This window comes from Nuphar pumila, chromosome 14 (assembly GCF_984573655.1).
Source record: "Nuphar pumila chromosome 14, dmNupPumi1.hap1.1, whole genome shotgun sequence".
In the NCBI taxonomy this organism is placed as follows: Eukaryota; Viridiplantae; Streptophyta; class Magnoliopsida; order Nymphaeales; family Nymphaeaceae; genus Nuphar; species Nuphar pumila.
In genome coordinates this window covers 85,576,156-85,597,952 of record NC_143262.1, presented here as the reverse complement: position 1 = coordinate 85,597,952, position 21,797 = coordinate 85,576,156, and the positions used below count along the sequence as shown (strand labels likewise).

Below are 21,797 nucleotides of genomic sequence, written 5' to 3'. Positions count from 1 at the left end.
TAAAGCCAAAGTGACCGTAGTTATAAAGAGTGAAAAATAGGACCGATTCAGATCAACCATATCAGAAGAAAATTAGGCTTAGTGAGCTTAGGATGCACAAAATGATGCACTAAAGGAACAAAAACCGCACCTGCACACTGAGCTGGTCCTCGAGAATGTAAATTTGCACCTTCAGAAGTTAGCCTGAGAGTAGAAGCCAAGTATGTCAGCCTTGCATCCATCTCCACTAATATATAGGAGCCAACCTTTTTATCACTGCCAACAGTAAATTCTGCTACAGCGAATAATCATCTGCAGTCTTGTACTGATTCATAAAGATAATAGATAGGAAAAGAAAATATGCTAGTTAGCAGCAATATAATTCACCTACAAATAAATGAAAGTTACACTTATGAAGAGCATGAAATGATTTATTTATTACCAACCTCCTTACTAAGAGAACGTGTTAATTTTTCAAGAAAAAAATTCTCTCAAAGTTTCCACCTATGCAATTGCAACTCAGCCTCTGCCAAGTCCTTCTGTGCCTTTTTCCTCCGATAGAATATAGGACAATCACGACTACAAAAATGAGATGTGATAATCAGTGATATGATTACATGCACCATGATTACAGGATGCAGGGAACAATGATGGAGACCTTGTACATAGAACATCCTGGTGTAGAGACCCTTGGCACCTTTGACACTCTGTCCACAGCCTACCAAACTGTATCTCCAACTCCCTCACTGCAAAGAAAGCCATAACACCAAAGTTGATAAAAATACAGTTGAATACGAATCATAGTTCTGTGACAGCCACCTACCGTTAGAAACTGTTTTGCTATACAATTCAACTTCCCTTCCCTTGCAGTGTATACAAAGTGTTTGCTCTGCATTACTGGCAATCCAGGAAAAAAAAAGGCATCAGCTTCCTCATGTACAAGAGGTGCAGGTAGTAATCAAATGTACCAACACATCATCTATGAGAAAAATCTAATTTCATCAAAAACAGTCTCAAAAAAAATTACAAGGAGATGATCTATTAAGAAAAAGATACATATTTGATTTTTAAAAAAGGACATTATATATTAAGAATGCAAAAGGATGTAGATTTAGTCAACATGCACCAAAGTTATGTCAGGAAACTGCTTCTAACTAACTTAATCTTCACCCTGGTCTTCAAGAAATTGGAAAATATTCACCGAAGGCAAACTGCTAAATCCTAATCTCTTTTAATGCCAGACACTTTAGATCACCAATCCAAACAGACAATGATAGTGCCCAAGTGTTCAGGACATCATTTCAGCCAAAAGGAAAACACATAATATCAGAACTTATATACACTATAATAGAACCAATCACTCACCTGATCGGAGTCTTGCAGCCAATACAGGTAAGTTGCTTTTTTGCAAATTTCATTATACCACTGTTTGAAGGAGTTGAAATGGAAATAGATCTGGTGTGACTACCATGGAGAAGCTCCTCTTCTGCATTTTTCAAAATTGGCTCAAATATTCTCAAAAGAGGCTGCAAGACACACAAAACATGAGTCAGCCGTTGAGCTTTGAAACAAAATAAATAAATAAATGAGAGAGAGAGAGAGATATTAACCTTACTAATTTGGTTCTCAAGATAGTACTGATGATCTATGGGAATATTATTCTCCAATACAAATATAGGGTCCTCTGATTTTTCATAGGCCTGTTTAACATCAAATCAGTGCTCCTAAAATTAATTAGAACTTTCACATGTATCAGCCAGTTCTCAAACTTGTCAGATTACATATAACCTACCTTAGCACCTTTTGCAGCTTTAATAATTACATAAGGAACCCGGTCACCAACATTTGGTGCAGTAGCAGCATCTCTCTGTCATAACAACCACATTTAGGATTGAAAGAATTTTGTTACAGCACATTTTATCAGGTACACAGTGACAAGGCAAGTTTGCAGAGCAGCTAAACATAGGCTTTATGAAAAATCGCAACTTGAGAATGTAAAAATCTCCAAGAAGAAGAAATATAATGCAAGCAATTAAACATCAATGTCTTCCCAAAAGATTTTGAAAGCAAGAGTTGTGCAGGATGAGAGAGAGAGAGAGAGAACAGCGGATATGGTAAAACAATGTATGTAACAATATTTTTTCCTGAGTATTTAGCCCATTAGTTTTACCAAAAGGCCTCTATAAATATGAAAGGAACTTCTATATTTATTTAACTCAGCAAACGAAATTAGTGTGTACAAATTCGTTCCAATTTTGGATATGTATTATGTATATACTATATACATACAATAATTTGAACAATATAAATAAGATTACAAGAAAGAAACAGGAATTTCTAAAAGTGTATTCATATTCTAAAAAGCACCTTCTTTTTAATTGAATAACCAAGACAACTACCAACAATCTAAACCATTAACTTTTGAATTTCAAAAGTTCATCTAAGTTTCCAAATCTACGAATAACTTCCTAGGACAGTAACAAAATTAAACATTTCCACCTGTAGCCACAGGCTTCAAGCTTTTGCAATGTATTCTTCTTTTAGTGAATCTAAAATTACTTAAGCCCCTGCTAATTTGCAAGAAGAAATAGTATAAGCATATAAGGCATAACACCCTAATTTTAATTCAGGCACAGGTACTATCACTAATCTTGAGCATGGTATGTCAAACCTGTTAAAATGTAAAATATAAAGTGTAACATATATATATATATATATATTATTACATTATATTATTTATATATATATATATATATATATATATATATTTCTTTATTTTATTTTATTTATTTTTTGCTTTTTATATATATCTAGTTCCATTTGGAACTAGATATATAATCTAGTCAAGTTCTTGTTAGAACTTGACTGGGTTATAGCCGTTGGACTCTAGTCCAACGACTCCACTCTTCATTCCTCTTGTATAAATAGGGATGAACCCCTCCATTACTTGTATTCAATGCTTTTTAAGCATTATGGTTATTAATAAAGATTTTTCATTTATTGTTGTGTTCTTCCTTTTATGCCCTTTTATGGGTTGTGCTTGAAGTGTCTTTTAGACACTCTTTTTGGTAGATTCAAGTGCCTTCGTAGAAGACCACCATTTCATTACATGATATCAGAGCCGTAGAGATTTTAGAACGTGAAAAGCTTCTGCCTCATTTTTTGTGCCTCACTTGCAAAGGGTGTTTTACCACCTTGTTCTTGGCTCAAGAAGATTCGTTTGAAGGAGGCTATTGAAGAAATTTTTTGCAACAAAATTTGTATTATCTATTTTCTATCTCATACTTTTATCTCTTCTTTTTTCTTTCTTCTCTCATCTCTCATCTCTTTCTCTCTCACCCTTGTAAAAGATGGATGACAATGATAAGATCACCATCATACCCATGAAGTTAAATGATACTAATTATGTAATGTGGGCTTTGATTATGAAGAACCATATTTAGGGAAAAGGGCTATGGGGTATAGTGGATGGTTCCGATTCGGAACCTAAACTATCTCTCACCAAGATAGAGGGTGATAAAGATGTTCCTCTAACAGAATAGGAGAAAAGCAAGGTGTTAGCCACTTGTGAAAAGAGATGGAAAGAGTGGAGAATAGGGCATGCAAAAATTATGTCATGGCTAATTAATAGTGTAGGCCAGTGTTATCAAAAACGTGCCTTGAGGCGCAAAAGGCGTGCCTCACCTTGAGGCGCAGCCCTCTACGCCTCAAGGCGCAAAAAAAAATTTACAACAAGACTTCTAAGACATAATCAAAAAGATTTTTGTAGGTTAATCTCATATATTTTCCAGTTATTTCAGTTATGTAATAAGTTTCTTAGTATATTACTATATTTTAACTTTTGTTGGTTAATCTCGTATATTTTTCAATTATTTCAGTCATGTAATTAGTTTCTTAATATATTTCAACTTTTGTTGGTTAATCTCACATATTTTTCAGTTATATAATCAGTTTCTTAGTTACTTTTATATGTTAATGTCATATTTTTTAGAATAGTCTCATATATTTTAACTTTTGTTGGTTAATCTCATATATTTTCCAGTTATGTAAATGGTTTCTTAGTATATTTGTTCTTTTATTGGTTAATCTCATATATTTTTCAGTTATGTAATCATTTTTTTAGTTACTTTTATATGTTAATCTCATATATTTTAACTTTTGTAGGTTAATCTCATATATTTTCCAGTTATTTCAGTTATGTAATAAGTTTCTTAGTATATTTTAACTTTTTTTTGTTAATCTCATATATTTTCCAATTATATAATCAGTTTTTAGTGACTTTTATATGTTAATCTCATATTTTTAAATACTTATTTGAGATTTTCTATTTCTTATTGGTTGTTATTTCATCAATAAAGCATATCTTTATTTATTTTATTTTTAGATATTTTTTTTATAATTGTTTAAAAGTTTTCAAACAAAAAAAATGAAACGTACGCTTTGCGCCTCGAGGCTTACGCCTCGCTTCGATTTTTGGTGGAACGCCACGCAACACCTCAACGCTTTTCACAACACTGGCCTAGACATTAAAAAATGCTCTAATCTTGCTAAGTTCGAACATGCTGATAAGGCTTGGGAATATCTCAAAAATATGTATTCCCTTAACATATTGCACATGTGTGCAATTTACAAGACAAAGTTCGAACAATGACTCAAAAGGAGAAAACCATTAGAGAATATTACAACGAGTTGTCCGAACTTTGAGAAGAATTGGCTCTTTTAGAGCCAAAATGGCATTGTCCCGAAGACATTGAGTTCCGTCAAAAACAACTTGATATGGAGCATTTTTATCAATTTGTAAATTGTTTGAGACCAGAGTTTGAGTCGACTAAATCGGCTCTTCTTCATCGAGGAAAAGTTTCCTCTATCGTCGATACTATAGAGGTTGATACTATAGAGGAACTGACTATGGAGAAACACAGAATTAAAAATAATACTCCAAAACCAGAAGATGATTCCGTTCTAACTGTATCTAGACCGGGTAATCATGTACGCTCTTACAGGCCACCTCATTTCAATAGACAAAATGGTGACTTTGACAAGAAAAAAGTTATTTGCCATCATTGTCATGAACCAGGACACTATAGGCCTTAGTGTCCTAAACTTAGAGAGTTACGGAAAAAGAGCGTTGCGACTATTGAATCGAAACCCAAAGATCAAGATGCACCAGTTTCAATGGCCCAATTAATAGAGATTCTCCAACATCTTACGAAAGGAGCTTCCTCCTCGTCTGAAGCCTCAACTGTAGCAGTTGTTTCGTCCTTCTCCGATCCAGGTAACTTTTTGTGGCTTCTTGACTCCGATGCTTCGTTTCATATAACCCCAACTAACAATAGCTTATCCGAATGTTTCAAAAATAAGTCAAGTGTGTCAAAAGTTTTTACAACCAATGAAACCTCTCTTGAAACAAAAGGAATACGAAATTTTGAAAAAATTCATAAAACTAAGAAAAATTTTATTTCAGAAGTTAGATATATTTCTAAACTAAATTTAAATCTTTTGTCTGTCTCTCAAATATCTGATCATGGATGTAATATTTCATTTTCTTCTCATGGTTGTTGAGTACAGGATCGTCAAGAAAGATGATTGAAGAAGGCCATAGAGAAGGACTCTATTATATGATTTTTTTGGAATTGCCTAGGAATGCTTTCTGTTATAATATTCAGAAAATAGAGTTAGATCTGTGGCACAAACGACTTTGTCACCCTCATATGGCCAAAATCCAACATTTTTCAAGTTTAGAAAAATTTTGTAATTCTGAGAATTTTACTTATAAAGATTATATTCTTGGCAAAATGAAAATATTATCATTTCATGATCGAACCTTCGTTTCTTTCAGACCACTTGAATTAGTACATTTGGATGTTTGGGGTTCTGCACCAATTGTTTCAAAAGGTGGCCTTGTATATTATGTGATCTTCGTCGACGATTTTTCTAGGCATACTTAAATTTATTTTCTTAAACATAAATATGAAGTTTTTTCATATTTTCAAATATTTCATAACATGGTTAAAAACAAGCTTTAAAATGATATTTTCATTTTCGCACGGATTCAATGGGAGAATTTATGTCTAAAGAATTCAAAGATTATCTCAGTTTACATGGCATTACACACCAAAGGTCTTGTCCATACACACCGCAACAAAATGGATTGACACATTATGGAAACAACTAGGACATTATTAATAGCAAACCAAGTTCCAAAGGAGTTTTGGGCAGAAGCTGACCTAACTGCTACCTATCTTGCCCTAACTATTCAAGTTCTTCCTTTAGGTAAGAAACCTATAGGTTACCGATGGGTTTACAAAGTTAAAACCAAGAGTAATGGAACTCTTGAGAGATACAAAGCCCGATTAGTGACCAAAGGATATGCACAAGAATATGGCAATGATAACGAAAAAACCTTTACCCCAGTTGCTTATATGACCATGGTTAAAACCTTAATTGCTTTGGCTTTTATTAGAAAATGGCTCATATATCAGATGGATGTCAAAAATGCATTTCTAAATGAAAACCTAGCTGAAGAAGTATACATGGAAGACCTGGTATTAGTATTTCTAAGCGTAAGGCTCTTTGTCTAAAAAAATCTCGGTATGGCCTTAAACAAGCACTAAAAACTTTGTATGATAGGTTTAGTCATGTAATGCTTGATATTGATTTTCAACCATGTTTGACTGACACTGCTTCGTTTCGTTTATTAAGAATTCTGATGCAGGGATTATAGTTTTTCTTCTCTATGTAGATGACATGATCATCACCAGAGGCGATAAACAGGGAATTGCAAATATCAAAACTCTTCTTAAAACTCACTTTGAAATGACTGACTTAGGTTTATTAAGATACTTTTTAGAGATTGAAGTTGCTTATTCCCCTCGTGGGTATTTGATATCTCAATCTAAATTTGTCTTTGATATTGTTTTCAGGTCTGGCATTACGGATGATAAGAAAGTGGCTACTCCAGAAGTTGTCAATGTTAAAATGAGAATTGATGATAGAAAATTTTTTGATGATCTCACTCCTTACAGACAGCTTATCGGAGAACTTTTCTATCTTTCCATTACTAGGCCAGATATAGCACATGTTGTACACACAGCTAGTCAGTTTCAGCATGCTCCCACTTTTGTATACATAGGAGCAGTTTTGCGTATTATTAGATAGTTAAAGACCTCTCTCTCACGAGGCTTCTTCTTGTCTTCATCATCATCATTAGATTTAATGGGCTATATTGATGCTAACCGAGGAGGTGATCCTAATAATAGGTACTCAACAACTGGATTTTGTGTTTTCTTAGGTGAGTCCTTAATTTCGTGGAGGTGTAAAAAGCAGCAGGAAGTCTTTCTTTCCTCCACCGAAGTTGAATATAGAGTCATGGACTCATGGCAACCACTATAATAGAAGTTGTTTGGCTTAGGCGACTGCTAACTGACATGTGAGTTGAAGCAACACAAGCTTCAAGAGTGTGATCTACATTGCAAACAACCGAACATTTCATGAGCGCACCAAACATATTGAAATGGACTGTCACTATGTCAGAGAAAAATTTTTGCATGGAACTATTGACAGTATCAATTAGCAGATTTCTTCACCAAGCTTGTTGTTGCTCCCAGATTTCACTTCCTCTTAGACAAAATTTCGCTCATCGTACCATAAATTTGAGGGGGTGTTAAAATGTAAAATATAAAGTGTTACATATATATATATATATAATATTATATTATTATTATATATTTTTTTTTTCTTTATTGTATTTATTTTATTTTTTGCTTTTTATATATATCTAGTTCCATTTGAACTAGATATATAATCTAGTCAAGTTCTTGTTAGAACTTGACTGAGTTATAGTCGTTGGACTCTAGTCCAACGGCTACAATAAGAGCCGTTGGACTAGAGTCCAACGACTCTTTTTGGGAGAGCTCAAAATGAGCTCTCCCCTCTTCATTCCTCTTGTATAAATAGGGGTGAACCCTCCATTACTTGTATTCAATGTTTTTTAAGCATTTTGATTGTTAATAAAGATTTTTCATTTATTGTTATGTACTTCCTTTTATGCCCTTTTATGGGGTTGTGCTTGAAGTGTCTTTTAGACACTCCTTTTGGTGGATTCAAGTGCTTTCGTAGAAGACCACCATTTCATTACAAAACCAAATATTTTAAAAATCTCATAGCCTTGCAACTTGCTAATGACAAAAGCAAACAACAATCTTTTTTATGAACTAAACCCCACAGCAAAGGCCTCACAGGGAACTCATAGGCAGAGAGGAAATAGATTATCTTAAAATAATCCAAGTAAAGGAAAGCATATGCTGGAATAACAAAAAGATCAAAACACAGACCATATAGCACCACCTATTCTGTGTTCTCTACATCACCATACATTTACGAAGAGAAGCCTCATGACATTTTAACAAAATTTAGATATCAAAGAATTGCTGAAAAAGGTTTTTGAATAAAATTTCCTCAAAATGATGGAGCTTAAAGAGGCATGTGTTGACAGAATATATAGGCATCAATGATTGAAAGAATCAGATGCTGCTAAGCAGTTCAAACAAAATTATAAAGAACATAAGGCATAGTAAGATAACTTACTTTGCGCATGCGCTCAGCAAGTTCAACATGTGCTGCCTTCACGGCATAATCATCGCCAGTTTTTGTCAAGCCCTATCAGCCAAAAGTTTTGCTTTCTTAAATTACCATCCTAATCCAAAAAAAAAAAGTTTCTTGAAGTAGCAACCAGTAAAGCACATAGTAAGCATGGCCAGCAACCAGTGGCCATATACTTCAAATTTCCACTTATATACCATTTATATATGGCAGGCAGAGCCTGCATGGCTAGGTCCCCGATCCTGGGGGTGGTTCCTCTGTATAAATATAAAAAAAAACTAACAAACTACACTAACCTTTGTAATCACCAAAAGAGACAAATCCATGCGGTTCATCAGGAGATCAGCAATTGTGTTCTTAACATACTGAACAGCAGATGGAATGTCACGATCAATTAGTATTTTTTGAAGGCACTCAGTCACCAAGTTCTTTACCAAAAGACAGTTGTCCCTTCGAACTGTTTCAATGCCTGCACCACACAACTTGGGAAAATTAATAGGCATACAGGTCCAAACTAGAATCTCTAAAAAGTTTAATCCAACCCACCTTTTGTATCCATCTTGTCATATTTTTCTGGGTTTGTCCACAAAAGTCCAGCATATCGCTTCTTGCTAATGAGAAGATACGGATAATAAACTTTCTCAAATTCCAGCTTGATGGGCTAAAAAGCAAACAAACACAAAAAAATGCCCATCCATCAATTAGTATGTTAATCTAGGGGTATTTTGTAAATAAAAAATAATTGATAGTATGCAGTCAAGAAAAAATATGCTCAGCTCCATCATTAGACCACCACAGGAACCCATCAATTAAAATACAGGCTTAAATGATCATTCAAATGATAAACAGCTGTGTTGGTGACATTTCAAAGAAATTGGATATGAACAATTATAAAGATGACGACTCATCCCTCAAACCCTGAGACAGCAATATAAGTGCTTTAAACGGTATAAACTGCTCAGTGCTCACTGATTAGGATCAGTTTTCTGTTCCCCAGCTTCAAATTTTTTACCTACAACTAAGCATGATCCCTATGTGTAATAGGGACCACTGCAATTGAAGCCAGAAGTAGAAAAATATCTGATAGTCAATGCCCTGCCTACCTTCATGAATGTTTTGCTGATATACTCTGCTGCCTCCCTACCTAATCTCATTGCAGCATCTACTGTCGGCACTCCAAACTGTACCATGACTGAATCAGTATCCCCATATACAACCTGACATTAAAGGGTTTATTTTTCAGCGAGTAACACACATGACCATGCATCTCCACTACTGAAAATAGTAGTATTTAGCTGGCACATAAAGTAGTTAAGATAAAGTAAAGAAAAGGTACCTCAGCATTATGCTCATAGCAACCTTTAGTTGTAAATCGTTCTACTACTAGCCGCTTGGTCTCCTCAATCATCTGACGACCTGGCATGTTTAGAATGCTAGTTTGTAGGATCAAAGAATTAAAATAGTGAAGATCTTCACAAGTTTGCCAACAAGAGAGAAAAGAAAAAAAAACTTCACATAATTAACAAATAAATAAGTGCATAAATGCTGTGAAACTAATCTCTCTGATTACCATAGCTGGTTACACTAGAAGATATTTCCAGACAAGGCAACTGGCCAACTGTAGCTCCAGTGAATCCATACACAGAGTTTGCACTAATCTGGAATTACCAGTTGCAAAATATTAAGCAGTTTGAAGCATTGCAAGACTGTCAAGTGTCTAGCATAGAAAATTTGTCCTGTAATATATAGATTTAAACCAGAAAAAGATTATAAAGTAATAAAAGAAGAGGATAGCGTGCAATACCTTTAAGGCCAGCTGGCGACCATCCAATACAGCCCTCTCAAATGGATCCTTGGCTTCCTAAAACAAGAAAATCTTAAAAGATGGTATCGTACTCAACTCAAAGAGCAAAAGTGGCTTACAAACAAGAGGCACTAACAGCTTAGCAACAAAATACTGTAAGAAGCTCCTCGTAAAGTACTATCTAAACATCACAAGAGAAAGGCAATGTTCAATGTATCCTGTTCTAATTTCTCATAAGACTCTACAGTTCTTTAGATTTTATGTTCACATTATTTAATGTTCTAAGAATGCATGCACCATCATGTTTAATGTTGCTTTTATTCCTTAGCTTGTTTATCACACTGAGAAGACGTGTAAAATGAGGCAGTTTTCTGTGCAACAAAAGCTGCTCCTATGTTTGAGAGCGCCCTGTGAAGCCTGCAAAAAACGGGTCTGCTTCTGCAGCACGTGAACACCCCCTTAGTGTCTTCCTGCTTATAATTTTTTTATTTCTCGTGGTCCACTTGTCCTGCAACATCTTGTTTCCTGCTTTCCTCAACAAATTGTGCAAAAATAGAAATTAAGTTTTGCCCTATATCAGAAGCCACAAAGTCTCATCGTATTGGTTTATTCAGTGATTTAGCAGTCATAATACCAAAATGCAGTATGGAAGCATATTGCTGAATCTATGTGAATACCTGATCATGGTCATTATTCAACAAAAGATAATAAAATAACAAAAAAATTACCTTTAGATCTGCCTTGGCTCTTTTACGAGCTGCTAATAGCTCTTCAAGAATCTCCGGAAGAATACCCTGGAAAAGAAGTGGATATACATTTTCACTTGACGAATAACCATATAATTCTGAAATAGAAGAAACAATTGGAATGTTTAAAACAATATTAGCTGGTGCTTTACAGAAATGACCAACAAAACAAAAAAAGGTTTTAACTTCAAAGATGCTAACCTTCTGCATATTTGATTTCACAAAGGTTTCACCAGATGGGGTTTTATTAACACATTCAAGTGGCAAATTTAACTTGTGAAGATCCTCAGGCAAAACCTGCACATATTCAGAAAGCCACTCAAACAAATATATGTAAATGGAAGCTCTAATAATTAAGAAAAGGTTATCTATTGTTGCAAAATTGAAAAAGTACTTAACAAAAGGTTTATCTAACATTAAACCTTTTAGATTAATGCTAGCAACATTCAACTGATTGAAATGATCAAAAGTCAGAACACCCTCACAAGTGATTGAAAGTCCATCATTACTTTCTGAGGTAAAGTGGGTCTTTTATTTTAGATGAAAACAAAATGTCAAAGACATTTTTCGAGAAGAGACAAGCTGCATTCTACTAATTTGAATTTGAAAAGTGAGTGACATTTTGGTTCCAAAAACTAATCATATACATTAAAAAATACCATTACTTTTAAGGGTATTTTGAACATTTCAATCAGTTGAACACTATTAATGCTAATCTATGTTACCACGACACGGCACTTAGGGTGCCGTACCCGTGTCGACACGGGTACTGGTACTTGGACACGGCATTTGCCACGTCCTATATTATATTATATTTTCAATTAATAATATATATTTTCAGTACATATTTTAGATATATAATGCATATTTTAGATCTAAAATATATATTTTAGATACAAAATATATATTTTAGATATAAAATATATATTTTAGATATATAATATATATTTTTCAGTATATATTTAGTTGTGTCCCCATACCCACATTTTTTGGAATTGCCGTGTTGTACCCTCCGTACCGGTACCCATACCTGTACCTAGGTGACATAGATGCTAATGTAATAGGTTTAATGCTAGATAAACCCTTAAATAAATATACATAAAGTTGTCCTTATAACTTTTTTGAATGAATTCTTGAAAAGTATATGATTGGATGCACTAACAAGGTCATTCTATACTTGTACTATAAATGACAACCATTTTTTTGCCCTTAAACAGCATGCCTTTTATGATGAATAAAATAAGCTGGTGGAAAGGCAACCCAGCATTAGTCATAGAAAAGAATATGGGCTGCATCTTATCCATTTTCTATGAGTGGGGTACGTGCCCAGTAAGGAGATGTCTTTTACTGTGAACAATTCTCCACCCATGCAAAACAAAAAATGGATGCAAGTGAGTTCTCTAGGAAACTGTGTCAACAGTTTCATGGAATACCTACATGCATTTTTAACTGTTTCAGGATATGGAAAGGGGATCACAAGACAAGAATGACAGCCAACATTTCAAGTATTTCCCCTCTCCCAGGAAAGATAGGAATAGGAAAGCTCCTTTCTGTTGAGCTGCCATGGAATATTTTTTGATTACCACGCATTGCTGATTGCTCATATAACTAGGAGGGATATTCCTATCTAGCTGCAAAACGAACAAAAAAAAAACAAAGGAAAAAAAAGTGGGCTAAAGTTTCCATTTGCATAAAGAGATTACAATGACCACTAACAAACTTTTTTTCCTTGCTTTTTAATCTAAATTTATATCAAAACTAGGCATTTGAAAACTTTTAAAAAAATATGATCAATACCAGAATATTGTTTAATTTTAGGGAAATTTTAAAACACACCTAATGTTTTGGGAATAATAAAAAACACACCTATGTTCTAAATATTGTTAAAAATGCACCTAGCAATTTCCATGATTAATTCAAAAGGTTCATGGTTTCCTGCCGTCAAGATTGCCGCTAAATTGTGCATGTTAATTACCATTCTACCCTCAAACAAAATAACAATGGTGTTAGTGGTAACAATCCAACCAGCATCTTCACCGTTTTTTTATGGGGTCTTCACACTTTCATTGGAGGTTCCCAATTTTGCCCTGGAAATTAGCAGAACAATGTAGGCCTGCTCGATTCAACATCATATTTCAATTTATCAGTTTCAACCTATTTCTGCACAATAATTATCACCATCACCCCTGATATTCACATCAAGATTCTTTTTTGCCATTATATAAAGGAATCTTATGACTAAGAAAATTGGAGCTATCTTGTCTTTCACAATGAGTTTCTTTCTCAACAAATTTAGATGTTTTGAAGTTTCCCCAATTGGATACCTGCTTTTCTCTTCTGTTTTTTAAAGAAGCAAACTGAGTACATGTTGAATAGGTTTCAAGGGAATTCCGAGTTGGGCATCTTTGGAGGAAGAAGATTGTGATCACATGATGGGTTTTCAGTCTGCTCTTGGAGAATTTTCAGAAGCTTGGTTTCTTGAAGAAGGGAGGTCAAGAATTCCTCTCTTTGGGGAGATTAAGTGAAGATGATTTTGACTTCAACAGCATTGAGAGAGAGAGAGAGAAAGAGATTAACGAAGGTTGGGTGGGTGGGAAAGAGTGAATGGTGAGCAGAAGAGAATGGTGTTCAAACAAAGAAAGAGTATCTTGAGGGTTATTCTTTAAATTTAACCTATTTACTCAACTTGGTTTGATTGTAACCCAAGATAAATTGACAGACATTTATTTTCCATTAACTGAACCCAACTTTAGGTGCGCTTTTGACAATATCCAAAACTTAGGTGGGCTTTTTATTACTGCCAAAACTTTAGGCGTCTTTTTAATTTTATATGCAACCCAGATGATTAGTAAGAGAAAGCCCCGAAATGCATAAAAATGTTTTTCAGCTACAAATATTAAATAATATCATGGTTTGAGATCTCCTAACAAATTGTACATCATTTGTTAAAAACAATAGTGGTTGGAACTAAGATTCACCAGAGTGCAGTAGCATAAATTATAGGCCATCATAATAGATGGATACAATGATGCAAAGTCCAAAGTTGCAATTGGCTTCTCATAGAATCCCGATTTGGCCTCTAACACCTGCATAACATCCACATTAACTCAAGATAAGTACAAGAAAATTGGCTACTGGAAAGAAAATAGATATATCTATAGACTGCAATTCTGAACGAAAATATACATAACAATGTTACTAACTATGCCACAGGGATACACCCATTTGGGTGTCTGTCCTGCCTGACACAAGTGCACACAATATGTCCAACCCAAAACACAGTACGAGAGAGTCAACACTGGGACCAATCTGGTAAGGAAATGGACAGGTGGCAACACCCTTTGAACACTAAGCTCACCCATTTTTAGTTTAAATAATAAATAAATATGACATGAAAATTTAAAAAGTGCTAACTGACAAGATCTCTCTCTCTCTAAGAAAATGCAATTTTTTTGAACTTTCAAAATTGAGATAATTTTTTCTTCATAATTGTTGATTAATATATATACACGAGAATAGCGATTGTGATGTCCCCTTTTTCAGCAGGCCACCATTAAGACCCTCCAAAAATCATAGTTTTGGATGTTTTACGATACATTTGAACCATTAGATGTGTTTATCATTGTTTATTCAATAGAAAATATGTTTTTGATTAAGCATCATTATGCTCAGATGTGTATTTTAAAGAGGTAAAAAATCAATGGTTGATATTGTACTAAAATGTGATTAAAATTTTCACATTTTAACATCATATCCATTTGAAACAAAGTTTGCTTCTTAACAAATAGGAATTGATAAACACATCTAATGGTTCAGATCTAGCCTAGAACATCTAAAACTATGATTTTTGGAGGGTCCTAACGGGGCAGCACAATCCTCTCTCTCTCTCTCTCTCTCTCTCTCTCTCTCTCTCTCTCTCTCTCTCTCTCTCTCTCTCTCTCTCTCTCTCTCTCTCTCTCTCTCTCTCTCTCTCTCTCTGATACATATGTACGCACCCATGTTTCAGCTCAAATTTGTGTCTCGTCTCTGAGACACATGTACGTGTTAAAATATTGATGTAATTTTATGTTTCATATATATATATATATATATATATATATATATATATATATATATATATATTCATGTGTCCATATATAAGTGTATTTGTCTGTTTTATCCAAAATACCTAATAGAGGTATTTTGGTCTTTTCACAATGTAATTTTATTTTTAGGGTTTTCTTCTTTTTCTATAATGAGGTTTACTATGCATTAAGAAACCTATAAGTTTGCCTTAGTGCAATTTTATGTCGTACGGTTACAACAAGTCTATAAACTTACTAATCCTTTTAGTGTGGGTTTTGTCCCACTGGTATGATATATATTCTTCACTTTTTCATTTGGAATCGCTCTTGAGTATTTTGTGTGTGAATCCTAGTGGTTCTTAGGTGTTTGCTTTGTGTTTGAACCTTTATGGTTCTTGAGAGAGCTTGCTCGTGAAGTATTTGAAGTTTGTTTGAGGATTCCTTCTTAAGTGTGGTTCTTTTTCTCACTTTAATGAGATATTTTCTTTTCTTTTTAAGTGTTTTTAGTTCTTGTGAGTATATGCTCTTTGTGAGTTTTCATTGTGATGATAAGGAGATTGGTTTTGAGCATCATTTAAAATTTCAATTGTGGACTTCACTTACTTTCATGGTTTTTCATAAGCCTTTCAAACTTCACCGTTATTAAGAGTGGCTATATTGGTCTAAATCTATTATTTTCTCATTCAAGATCGTAGTCATTCGACATCTTATGTTGCATAAAATTGCATCTATTATCATTTGGTATGCATATAATTGCATTGTTAAAACTTGATTCTTAGATTATCCCAAAATGGTTCTTTCACATGGCATTGCATATTTGAAAGAATGTCTTTTTAAGAGTATTATTTGCCCTTTATGGCACTTATGTTGTCCATCACATGTTGTTATTTGATCCCTTTTTTGTCGTATTATTGTTATATCAGAGATGTTTGTTGAGGTGAGTTATGGGCACCTCGATTTAGGTCAGTTTTGGTTGTCACATGTGGTTTGACTCAAACTGATTGTTTTATGTTCTCTGACTATGAGTGTGTGGTATCACTCGGTTTCACTTTGGCCATTGATTTTACTATGGATGCTCTTTATTATGAATACCCGTGATGGATATATTGTTTTTGAAACCATAGTGTTTCGAAATATGTTTAAAATTGTCAATTTTATTTGCATTTATGTTTGTCATTACAAGTCTTCTTACCTCAATTGACTTCCTCCTTCTATGACTCCTATCTAAGTGTCACCTTATGTACACAAGAAATGTTCACACCGTGTGTGTTTTTAGCCCATTGTTGGCTTTGTTATCTTGATCTAGTAGCTGATACACCTGTCTTGACTGTCATTATACGTAGACAAGGCTTGTTGTTTCACACCATTGTGTGTGATGTTGGCCCATGGTTGGCTTTTGTGTTCTTGTTCTAGTCGATGATACACTCATTTCAAGTGTCATTTTATATAGACAAGAAATGTTTTGTCACACCTGAGTATGTTTTAGCTCATGGTTGGCTTTGTACTCTTGTTCTAGTCGCTGAACATACTTGATTTTGAGTGTCATTATATGTAGACAAGAGATGTTTGTTCACACTTTTGTATGTGACTTTTAGCCCATGGTTGGCTATTGTACTCTTTCTCTAGTCGTTGATACACTCACTTCAAGTATCATTATATGTAGACAAGAGGTGTTTATACACACTTTGTGTGTGTCTTTGGTACTTTACTGCCATTATATTTATTCTTGTTCTAGTCTCTTATACACCTGATTTGTGGGTTTTGGAAGTCTAATGAGGTGATTGCACGTAGTAGGATGAACTATTGTTGAGATTTGCAAAATTCCATTTATCATATGGGATTTCTTTTTAAATTTTAACCCTTACTACTTGTTTTCACCCTTGCATAGAAAAATATTTGTCGATAAAAGTTTATATCATTGATTATATATATATATAATCAATGATATGAACTTTTATCGACAAATATTTTTCTATGCAAGAGAGAAAACTAGTAAGGATTAAAATTTAGAAAGAAATCTCATATAACAAATGATATATATATGTATATTTGGAAATCACCGGATTTTACCTTTTTGGCATTTACCCTATAAGTATTTTACATATTAAGGGCTTGTGGTGTTTGGCCTTCTAATGGGCTTTTGTATTTTTCAAATATTTTATCTTTCAATATGTGAGGTTCTCTATTTAAAATAACATTCATTCTTGACTCTTGGGTGGGTATTTTGGTTTATTCAATCAAGTGTTATACTTGATTGGAGTGTGTTCTTGCAAGTTCATACATGACATTTGTTGGCATTGATTTCTTTTCATTCCAAGGAGTGTGAGAAATTATTAAAATCATCTTTTTTTTATAAAATTAATTGTCTCTTCGTTATTAATTTATGTGCCCTTGTGCACATCCCTTTGTGAGGAATTTGTTCTTCAATGAACATTGTCTCTTTGAAGACATTTCTAATGCATGAAGCTTTTCCAAAAAAGCTCTCTTATTTTTCAATACAAAGTTAATATTTGCATGCCTTTGTGCATGTGTATTCGTGCCTTTGTGCATACATCTTTCCTTAAGAATATAATGAGGTTATCAAAGTGTGTTTGAGTTTAATCATCTTAATGATATTTTCCCATAGTGCTCGATTGAAATACGTAGAATATCTTTTGCATCACTGTCTTGATGAATCATATGTTCCTCTTGATCAATATGATGCTTTCTTGATTTACCTTGTTTGAAATATTCTACTTGATTCAAATGCAAAGATATTTTTTACTTGAAGCTCTTTGGTTTGTTCCACAAGACTTGAAGATGAGATAAAAGAAGTCCCTATGATAGATCATGAAAAAGTGCTTGAGAAGACTCACCGTTAAGATCAATTGGAAGAAGACATTTGCAAATTTCATTGATATACTATTAAGATGGTGTTTTTATTGAAGACTCTTGAAAGACTTGAAATTCTTCCTCTTGTATTATACAAACTTTTTGTTCCCCCACGCAAAGTTTGAGGGAGGTATTAAAATATTGATGTAATTTTATGTTTCATATATATATGTGTGTGTGTATTTTTTCTGTTTTATCTAAAATACCCGATAGGGGTATTTTGGTCTTTTCATAATATAATTTTATTTTTAGTATTTTTTTCTTTTTATTTTATTTTTTGTATTTTTTACCTTTTTATTTTTGGGACCACTGAGGGGCCACTTTAATAGACGTTGGGGCTCCCCAACGTGTATGAGTGGAAGCCCCAATGGCTTTTCCATCTTGTATATAGGGGTTCTCCCTCCATTGTAGATAAGGGTCTTTACCCCCTCCCATAACGAAGATTAATTCTTTTTGGCCCTTTTGGCTTCAACCCTTTGTGGGTTTATGAGTTTGCACTTTATGTGTAGTTGGTTACCCCTTAGTGGGTTTGTGTATTCGCACTTTATGTGCGTGTTTATCGGTTTATTTTTTAACCTATTGCATTCAAGGTCATTTTCTAACAGTACGCACCCATGTTTTTGCAACATAGGTTAGCAGCCATACTAAACACCGCCTATACAAGTAGTAATTATCTAAAATTATAGTAGGCTAGAAGGTCCACAACTTAGATAATGATAGTATGCGCTCTAGAAACAAGACCAAGTGATCAATTACAAATTACAATTGCAACAACTATGGCAAAAGCTGGCAACTTTAAACAATCTAAATTATGCATTTGCAAGATTGGGTCATGAGGAATCAATTGCCATAAGAGTGGATTGGTTATGTCACGAACTACCTTGCCAGAATTTATTAAATCAGTCACCACAAGTTGTCTCAACAATAGCAAGCTCATCCCAATGCTTTAAAAAATATTTTTCTTTTAAGAAATTCTTTTCTATGATGATGCATTTGGACTTTGAGTAATTATCATACTGGAGTATGGAAAAGCTTGAAAGAGGGATACATTTTCCATAGTAACAAAGTATTTGAGCAAGGGCAACCATACTTTCTACTTTCCAAGGAAAAGAACGTATGTAAACAAGAATCTCATTCTTCAATTGTCTTTCCACTTTTGAATAGCTTTACATAATAATCTAGCTTCCTCCTACTAATAACAAGCCTAGCTCCTGTAGACCATGCTAAGCTCATCCCCAGCCTTTGGATCAAGCTGTAAGCCACTAAGCTATATCTTGGGCAACAAAATAAGATGCAAAAATGATAATGGATGGGTAATTTTGAAAAGATTAAGCAGCAAAATCTTACAGTTGCACCTTCAAATGTATCTTGCCCAGTTCCTTGACCCTTAAGATTGGGAATAACAAGATTCTTTTGCTTTGCCTTTCTAAGAAGTTGAGAAAGAACCTGAAACACAGTTTACAAGACATTCAAAAAGCAAGAAACCATAATGCGTTAATAAATTTATGAAATTGTTAGTGTGTTTTTTACCTTTATGCTTTGTCCTCTTGCAAGCAGAAAGGAGATTGGGACACCTGTGACTCGAGCCATCTCCACATAATTGTACATGAACATCAACTTGTCCAAAAGGCGTTGTGGAAGATAAGCATCCTGCAGATCAATATTTTATCTAATTTTTCACACAATGAAGAAAACAAGCATATACCTACTAGCATTATCATTATCAACAAACGTTGTCATGTTAGCCATTTAAGAGGATAAGTGCAATGCAACCTACGCAAGGATAAAACAATGTCTTCAATTCACTTTTCCAAAAAATGAAGAGCACAATAATGCGGGCTATGCTACTGCATAAATATGTGCGCAAATATTGCATTTTTGTGTATATGTGTCTATAGATAAGAAAAAAAGAGAGAGCACCTGCACAAATTGTAATGAAGTAAGCGGAATTACAAGAACAAAGTGCAAAAGAACATACAAGTCCAAGAGTGGACAATACAAACCAAAGTGCACAAGCACAAGTCCACTAAGGCACAATACAAAGACCCAACTAAGGGCAACACAAGCGATTAAAGAATAAGAGATTTATTGATAATATGCTTGGAAAAAACATTGAAGAATAGGGGGAAGCACATCCCCTATTTATATACACAACAAAGGAGGGAGACCATTGGGAGCTCCCCACATAGAGTCGTTGGGGAACTCCTAACAGTCATATTTATGACCATTGGGGACCCAACAACTCTATGGGGGGGGGGGGGGGGGGCAGAGATTAGACAAAATATAAAAAGTAAAACAAGAAAAATAAAGAATATTAAAATTACATTAATAATTGTTTCTAATAAACAGTTATTATTACAAGTAAAAAGATCAAAATACCGCTATATGGGATTAACTATTACAATACATAAAATATAAGAATATGTATATATACACATGAGTATATATATATACATATATATTAACACAAATAACAACCAAGAAATTTCTTTGGTCACAATTGACATATCTAGGGTTCCATGCATCCACAGCGCATTATGGATGCATGTATGTGCATATAAGTTTATTCAAATTCTTAAAAGGAAATGTCACCTTGTAAATGAGCTCATTCTAAAATTTTGGAGTGTTTTCCTCACCTATTTGAACAATCACCAACAGCAGTTATCCATTTTAACCTTTGTGTATTGTTGAAGCATACTGTGATTCTGTTGCAAGTAAGCAACCATCTAATTGAGAGTGTTAATCAACTCCAAAAGCATGGATTGTCAATTATCTTCTATTATGAGTAGGGCTGCACATGAGCCAAGCATGAACTTGGGCGCATCGAGCTTGACTCACTTATAAAAAATAAAAAATAAAAAAGAATACCCAAGCTCAGGATCTTGGAGACTTCTCCATTCCTTTTCATGAGATGAATCGTGACTTCATGCGCAAGATTCAAAAGAAAGAAATTGCAGAGGCTTTGAAGAAAATGAAATCAAGAAGGGCAGTTGGCCCAGATGGTCTACCTATCGAGGCTTGGAAATGCTTGGGAGAGAAAGGTTTAGAATGGTTGACAAATCTTTTTAACAAGATTTGGCAGACAAATAAGATGCCTAATGAGTGGAGGAGAAGTACTTTGGTGCCTCTATATAAGAATAAGGGTGATATACAAGATTGCACAAACTATCGTGGTATAAAACTCATCAGTCATACTATGAAACTTTGGAAGAGGATGATTGAGTCTAGGTTGAGGAAGGTTGTCATGATATCGGAGAATCAATTTGGTTTTATGCCTGGAAGATCAACTATGGAAGCTATACATCTACTTAGACAACTTATTGAGAGAAATAGAGAGAGGAACAAAGATTTGCATATGGTTTTTATTGATTTGGAAAAGGCATACGATAGATGTACCTAGGGACGTTCTCTGGTGGACAATGATGAAGAAAGGTGTTTCTGTCTACATTAGTATAATTAAAGATATGTATGAAGGAGTAGTAACCAATGTCCGCACTTGTGGAGGGGTGACAACCAATTTTCCTATAACGGTTGGGTTACATCAAGGATCTCCTTTAAGCCCTTTCCTATTTGCAATAGTGATGGATGAGCTTACGAGATCAATTCAAGAAAATGTGTCGTGGTGTATGTTGTTTGTTGATGATATTGTTTTGATTGATGAGTCTAGAGTTGGGGTTAATGCTAAGTTAGAATTATGGAGACAGACATTGGAAGCAAGAGGTTTTAAGTTGA

At 34.2% G+C, this 21,797-nt stretch overlaps 1 protein-coding gene across 1 annotated transcript in view; it reads right to left on the bottom strand.

The window, feature by feature from the left end:
* Positions 1–207: 207 nt before the first annotated feature.
* Positions 208–21,797, bottom strand: part of LOC149817217 (DNA polymerase delta subunit 1) — a 67,672-nt gene continuing 46,082 nt past the window's right edge. The window contains exons 13-31 of the mRNA XM_089987046.1: positions 19,596–19,715; positions 19,413–19,511; positions 14,109–14,216; positions 11,332–11,427; positions 11,113–11,178; positions 10,385–10,441; positions 10,151–10,238; positions 9,917–9,996; positions 9,684–9,797; positions 9,127–9,241; positions 8,877–9,049; positions 8,566–8,637; positions 1,772–1,846; positions 1,590–1,679; positions 1,345–1,505; positions 803–876; positions 638–725; positions 426–558; positions 208–304 (exon numbers count right to left, since the gene is read on the bottom strand). Of these exons, the coding sequence (XP_089843172.1) occupies positions 471–558; positions 638–725; positions 803–876; positions 1,345–1,505; positions 1,590–1,679; positions 1,772–1,846; positions 8,566–8,637; positions 8,877–9,049; positions 9,127–9,241; positions 9,684–9,797; positions 9,917–9,996; positions 10,151–10,238; positions 10,385–10,441; positions 11,113–11,178; positions 11,332–11,427; positions 14,109–14,216; positions 19,413–19,511; positions 19,596–19,715 (1,764 nt within the window). The 3' untranslated portion in view covers positions 208–304; positions 426–470. The remainder of the gene's footprint in view (positions 305–425; positions 559–637; positions 726–802; positions 877–1,344; positions 1,506–1,589; positions 1,680–1,771; positions 1,847–8,565; positions 8,638–8,876; positions 9,050–9,126; positions 9,242–9,683; positions 9,798–9,916; positions 9,997–10,150; positions 10,239–10,384; positions 10,442–11,112; positions 11,179–11,331; positions 11,428–14,108; positions 14,217–19,412; positions 19,512–19,595; positions 19,716–21,797) is intronic.